This window comes from Merops nubicus, unplaced genomic scaffold, assembly GCF_000691845.1.
Source record: "Merops nubicus isolate BGI_N331 unplaced genomic scaffold, ASM69184v1 scaffold43193, whole genome shotgun sequence".
NCBI classification, from domain to species: domain Eukaryota; kingdom Metazoa; phylum Chordata; class Aves; order Coraciiformes; family Meropidae; genus Merops; species Merops nubicus.
The window spans coordinates 335-7617 of NW_008599057.1; the positions used below are offsets into that span (position 1 = coordinate 335).

The following is a 7283-nucleotide window of genomic DNA, read 5'->3' on the forward strand; positions in this document are numbered from 1 at the left end:
CATAATGTACCAGAGTCCTAGGTCCCTTTTTTAATTGATCCAGCCAAAAGCATTATATCTGAAATACCTAAAAAAGTATCTGAGTGAAAAAATAATTATGTGCCTCATACAGATTTCCAAATCCCCCCAGATTTCACTGAAGGAGCCTGATGCCAAACAGGCATCTTAACAATGCAAATAACCCTAAATAGCACTGAAGCTTTAAGCAAAAAAACTTCTCACAGAGGGCAAAAGGTTACACAGAAGACTGGAAGGGCAGTAGGAGGGTGCCAAAATGGAGTTTCAATCCTTTTCCTTAGCACTTTTTCAGTTTCGTCTCCCTTTTGCTACCACCAGTTCTTTACAGTGTATTTCAGGTTATCAGACAGCTGGAAAGGAGCTTCCTGTTATTTGCAGCATCATGGAGTGGGGACATGCATATGAACAACAGTATGCACTAACCTTCTGGACATCTCAGAAATAATCACACTGTTTAATAGGCAGTAGGTTTCTTTGGAGAAGTGGTTGTTTTGTTCTTCTGGCTTCCAAAGGGTTACCATAATGAAAACTAAAATAGCACTTTGTCTTAGTCTAACCCCAGCCAGTGGGTTAACCAAGACCCACTTCTTAAATTCCAGCCTTTACTGCACCCCATTTAAATTATTCATGGTATTTCTTCACTACAATGCATCTTACAACAGAGGGGTTGACTCCAAGTGACACAAAAGGGGAATAAAAACAAAACAAAAACCCAGCTAAACAAAACCAAACCCAAAAAAGCTTTCCCTGGCCTTCCACCATGCAGAATAATCAGCAACAGATCACATCAGCCATTGCTTGTCCTGCATGAAAATAAATTGCCACTTACTCTTAAAATGCCAGTTGACACCAGTGAAGCTCTGCTAAACCTCCAACTTAAAATTCTCATTCCTGAACTAACAGACACCAAGGATTAATGTTCTGAAATTATTTTTCTACGCAAAGCAAGGACCCAGAGGGACAGACACCCTGGGAGCACTTGTGGAACAGAACAGATCTCACTGCATCAACCCAACTTTAAGAACAATTTTTAATAGATGGTGCAGTGTGATACATTTACCCCACTCACCAGGCAAGTGGGTGAGGTCACTGTGGAGACAACTCTGAACATACCCAAAGGCTGTTTTCTCAGGTGCTTTTTGCTGAAAAGCCTTTCATGGGAGAAAAATGGAAACAAGCCTTAATATCTGGTTACAACTGATCTATGTCTTCTCAAAAGAAAACCAAGACACATTTGGAAAGAGACCTCTGATAATGCCCCCTTTTTTTTTTTTTTTTTTTTTTTTTCATTTAAGTGGTCTCGTTATGCCAAGTGCTGTAAAATGCATAAGATAGTAATAAATACCTGGGTAACTCAGTATTTGATTTTTAAGTTGCCTTCCTTTTTGCATCTTGGTGTTGATGATCTCTGGTGGTCACTTCCAACCCCTAACATTGAGATTCTGTGATACTTAAATTACACAAGTAGAAAAGTTATGCTTATTAATAGTTTAATGTATGAAGGAAACATCCAGATTTCTGAATATGAAGGTACATATCTCACATTAATTTAAGTCTACATAAAGTAGAGCCTCTATACTGACATATTGAAATTTACTTTCTGCTTAGCCATTTGTTATGTAAACAATTGTACATTTATTTGCCATTCTAAAACTTCAGGATCAAGTTTACATAATTTTGCTAAATTTCTGTGTTTGCTCAGAAGCAGTTTACAGTACTAAAACCAACCAGCCAAAGAACAGCTTCAACAGAAAGTTATGTCAAAAAAAAAAAAAAAAAGGAAAGGAAGGAGTAAAGGCTAACTAAGTTGAAACGTATGATGGTGGGGAATGGGCGGTCACAATGTTCACAGAAAAAGGTCAGTTAGTAAGTTCTTCTGCAAAAAGCCTACACACTTCAGTCAAGCACATCAGTAGAATGATCTGGGAGCACATAAACTGTTTCTGCCATTTGTGTTCTCCTCCAGGAGAAAAGGAATCTCAAGGCTTGCAAGTTGATCCCAGTCAGCCCAGTTGGTTCATATGCACACTGTTCATGTGAGGTGTCCAGGTTCCAGTCCACACCTGGAAGAGAAAAGCTGTGTTTAGTGCTGTGCTTTGGGACTGCTTGAAGCCTGTCAGAAGTCAGGAGGACGCTTTTGGTTTTCACTGCACCCAAGTAAAGCCCAACACCAGACAGCACGGCAACCCATCCTCAAACCAAACCAAGGTTCTGTCAGTGCTTGTTTAATCCTGCTGTGATTCAGGTGAGGGAAGAAGGAAATAGGATTTTGATCTTTCTTGCCTGTATTTTTTTTCACCTTGGCCAAAGGGCCCGTATTAGTCCTCCTTTCCACTTCCACCCAGCCTGACAGCTTACCTTCACAGCAAAATCAAAAAGAGAAACCCAACACTATTTATGGCTTCATCGCAGCAACACTCATGAAATATTTATTTTACTATTCCACAGGGAAAATGTATCCCTTTAGACCCAGGGAAATAAGTGCCCTTTCTAAACAAGCCCGCTCTGCTGTCACAAAGAATTAACAGCACTCTGTGCAGAATTATTTGCAAGGACAGGGCTTGAGGAGCTCCAGCTTTCAGAGCAAGGTATTACTTTCCTCTTCACATTCACAAGTTCAGACTTGAACTTGACTTCTAGCACCTCAAATTATTTTCCCCCAACACAAACCAGCAACCTCAGCTCTGGGGAAACACCAAGCATAACAAAGCAGAGCCTTCTTCGGGTGACAGTTTTCTCACTGAGGCAGAAATTGGCTCCTAACAGTCACGAGCCACTTCAGAGCAGCACCTGAACCGTGGCCAAACAACAGACCGCCAGGCACACACGGTCTGCCAGAGGTGGGACCTGCTGTTTGTAGCTTGGATGGCTCCCAGACAAATTAAGTCCAGAAATATCTTTATTTAATGATAGTGTAACAGAGCTCTACTGTATAATTAAACATGGGATATAATTTAACAAGAACTACTGATCAACTGTTATAATATTAGTTGCTGGCTGAGTACCAACAAGAGGTTTAGGGGAACATAATCCCTGTACCTTGCTGTAATCCAGGCAAGATCACAGCAGCAGACAGAAGATCTACTTACTCCCATTCTATGTGAACTCCTACCACAGTGAAGATACCATACCAACAACCCTTTAGAACTAATGCTGTTTGCACCTTTTTAGGGAAGAAAACCTAACAGCAAAGAAACGTCTTTTCTCCCAACAACAAATTGTGTTTTCCCAAACATGGAACTCCACAGACAAAAAACATGATCATTTTGAGTAAAATATACAGTGTAAAACTCTCTTCTCCAGGACTTTATCTGCAACACACAGTTTAAGTTAAAATAAGATGGTGAATATAAAAATTGAAAAATTACCGTCTGAGGCCCACTATTTTCTGTGGAATTCGAAACCATCTTTATCAGTGAGTTCCAAGATGGGTCAGCAGCATGAGGCCCGTTGAATATTGGGCCTCCAGTACCATCTGTGATGGGGGCTACAGGAGGAATCATTGCATTCCCATACACAGAAAAAGGCATACCCTAAAGGGGAGGAAAAAGAATCAGTATGGGATCATCAATACTGCTGCTGCACAGCCAGCACGAGAAAAGGGCATATGTGTTGAAGAATCCAGCCTCTGGGGCTAACTAGATGACCTTGAAAGGTCTCTTCTAATGCAAACCAGTCTAGGATTGTATGAAATAGTCTTGAAGTACAAACAAAGCACCACAACTGAAGAAAAACCTTTCTATGCAGGTGTTCATTACATCACAGACAAGGTTTTTTACTGGCTGTAGGCTTCTGCAGTGCTGTGAGGGGGCAGGAGTGGCTCAGCTTACACACGCTGAGCCCCAGAGGGCAAGACACCTCCACAAGCTCGTGTGCCTTGTGCAGGACCGCGCGCTCCGAGCCCAACAACGTCATTACCCCGACTTTTGGGAAGTCCATGTATCCTGCAGGAACGGGCTGATGGAATGTACCGGAAGGCGTTACGATTCCCGTGCTGTCTCTCTCCATGGCTTGGTGTGAGAACACGCCTGGATCCGACATGGGCCTGTGGATCATGTGGCTCCCCATCCCGCTGTGACACCAATCCACCTTGTCTGACCACACAGGAGACATGGCAACAGCATTACACTCGCCCATCACCCATTTCCCACCCTCCAGTTCCATACGCTAACGTTTCTGAACATGGAATTTGCTCAGCCTGCAGCTCCTGCACACCAACCCCCGCTCAAACTCTGGGGCATGTGGGATGGAGAATATCCGAAACGGCACCTGCACGTGGAGTTACCTTGCAGCAACAACCCTGAGCCAGCGCGAGGAGTTTTGAACAGCCTCACTCAGCCAAAGCGTCACCTCCGCAAACTTCCTTCATTTGAAAGGGAAAGCTGGCATTTGTGCCAACTCCTCCTCCTCCAAAACCGTGTGCATTCGCTGCCATGAAAGGGGTATGTATGCCATGCAGACTATTTGCTCCACGTCATTACCATTCTTTCATGAATCATTTAATGAACTAGGAGACAGAGAAGTACTTTTGAAAAGCAAAAGCAGAATATGACCAGCTGGAGACGTGTGCTTATGGTCTAATGACATGAATTCATTAAAGGCAGCTTGGTGTTGTTACTACAGTTCAAGCCTCAGACATGCAGAAAGCCAAGTTTTTAAAATAAAACATAAGGAAATCATATTTGGAGGGGCAAAAAAAGAATACAGAAGTACTTCCGAAGCCATTCTAATAGTCAGCAAGAGGACAGCCAATCCCATTCTGAACTGAAAATCAAAATGTTGGAAGAACTGAAGAAAGTAAAAAGCAAGGAGCGTTGTGAAAGCAAAGAGACAGAAAGGACATTTTTCACACCTAGGCAATGCAAATAAAAATATTGCATTTCTGTGGCCTTAATGATGAATAGCCTCTCACTACACAGATTGGGAGAAGACTGCTAGTGAAGTATAAAAAAGGTTTGCATACATCCCATTTATTTCTCATTGGATTCATAAAAATCTAAATTCCACAGTCCTCAGCACAGAAAGCTCCATCTTGGCTACAAATGATAGATGAACATTAACGCCTACCACACAAAGCAATCTATTGATAAATAGAAAGCAAATTTTCTTGAGACATCTTCATTTCCCTTCTTCCTAAAAGCAATGATCCTCACACAGCTCATCCCTGTAAACCCCGTGGGTTTATTTCTTGCTGTTATTTCTTGCTTTGAATAACCAACCTTCACAGCCAGAGTGTTTCAGAACCCTGGAGATTTTCTGAGATCTTGTTAAAACACAACTGACTGGGCAGGATGGCAAACAGAAGTCCCTGCTCCAACTCCTGTGGGAAGAGTGCTCCTACATTTTGCGACACTTGCTTCTGCATCGTCCTTCAACTCCAAAACACAATATTGTGGTATACTGCAAGTGCAGGGACATCTAACAATGCTACATACCTTGATTGCCACCTATACCTTCGAAGGACCAGATCCCACTATGTCCCACTGGAGCAGCTAAGTTACTTCCAATAACAGATGGAGTAGAAGTTCCAGTTTGTCTAATACGTGCAGATCGTTCAGTCCCAATTGGAACAGGAACTTTTCTGTCCTGAGAAACATTACTGGGTTTTTCTGATCCCAAGGACACTGCTGAAGGGGTGGGAGATGGTGCTCTTACTCCAGAGGACACCGACTGAGCAGGAGATTCTGCAAGCAGAGCAACAAGAGCACTTAGCAATGGCAGCCAGATCTTCTCAAGTCACCACAAACCTACCCTTTAATATCAAGCCATACTTCAAACAAGTGAAAATGGGCAGTTTGTTAATTCCAGACTCACACAGCAGAGCTTCAGGATAATTTCAATGATTTTACTTTCATATCAGAGAAATATTCACCATCAGTTTAGTCTCCTACAGAAAATGATTATCACAGCCTGTCAGCTCAGCCACTGGACATACAGCACCACCGACGACAACTGACTGTTCAAAATCTTAACTAAGCATTACTGCATATCAGCAACACAGGATTTGAAGATCATATCCAACAGCACAGCTGAAATAAAACCATATTGTTGTTGAGTTGGTTCCTTGTTGTGGTTTTTTGGGGTTTTTTTTGGGGTTCTTTTTGTTTGGGTTCTTTTTTTTTTTTTTTTTTAAATCCTGATGTGTTCTCTGAGCTTTTTTTGGTGGGGGGTTTGTCATTATTTGTGCCAGTAAAACTGACTAACTCATTCCCTGAATAATCTGGGTTGGTTGTTTTGGTTTTTTTTTCCCCCCAAAAGCTCTGCTGCAGAGCCAAAACTGAGGGGCCAAATGTAGAGAAAGTCCCAGAACTTGCCCCAAATATTTTCTCCATTGACAGTGCTGTTTTAAGAACATCACAAGAACTAAGCAATCGCCGCTGTCGAGCTAGCTTTAGTAAAACACCATTACAAGATTTACACAACTCGTATATGGGAAATCACCTTCTCAAACCAAAAAATCCAACCTTTTCTTTGCAAGATGACTGAAAATATGTCTTATGCATTAATAGGCCAACCTTAACTACAGCAAGAATTATGAACTCTGCAATAGCCTGGCCTTAGCTGCTAAAAAAACCACACCAGACATCAGAACTTGGATGAGTGTCATGGTTACAGGGGCTGGGACCAGTTTATCCTTATGTGGGTAGAACCAAAAACTGTGTATTCTATATCCTCTGTCAGTGCTCATGGGCTGTTAACAAAATCATTGGTAGCAGCTGCCCAAGACAGACCTCACATCCCAGGCTACAACAGATAAGGAAAGAGGTCCAGGGAGATGTTAACACCTTCCCACCCAGCAGGAGTCCTCCTCCCTGTTAATGGGCACATCCATGCCTTGCCCCATGACTCACAGAGAACTGCCCCCAGGAGCTATTTCTGTTTAATGGGCAATCAAGGACCCACTGCATGACTCATAGAATGACATCAACCCATTGTGAGATCCTCTGCCCAGGGGGAGTGTCCTGGTTTGGGGTAAATAGAGCTGGTTCTGCTCTACGATTTTATTTTTTAGCTAAAGTTCTTCTAATTAACTGCTCTGTCTGAGTTAGCAGCATTTTCATAAACTATCTGGCTGTAGCAGTGATAAGACTTCATGTTTAGAGTTACTTCCAGGGATTGGTATGCAGACCAAGGCCACTGCTGAGCTTGTATCCCACACGGAGGGGGACAGAGAGCACCCCGCACCTGCGGGGAGGAGCGGACAGAATAACTGACCCCAGGATTCACCAATGGTGTACTCCATCCCATAGCTGTCATATCCAGTA

The 7283-nt window shown here is 42.6% G+C and overlaps 1 protein-coding gene across 1 annotated transcript; it reads right to left on the minus strand.

Moving 5' to 3' along the window:
* Positions 1-1491: 1491 nt before the first annotated feature.
* LOC103770003 (ankyrin repeat domain-containing protein 17-like) lies at positions 1492-5696 on the minus strand. The gene is made up of 4 exons (XM_008937250.1): positions 5454-5696; positions 3937-4112; positions 3387-3551; positions 1492-2081 (listed from the first exon to the last, which is right to left on the minus strand). Exons 2-4 carry the CDS (start codon positions 4084-4086, stop codon positions 2022-2024), a joined length of 375 nt encoding a protein of 124 aa, XP_008935498.1. The 5' UTR covers positions 4087-4112; positions 5454-5696; the 3' UTR covers positions 1492-2021.
* Between the last annotated feature and the right edge of the window lie 1587 nt (positions 5697-7283).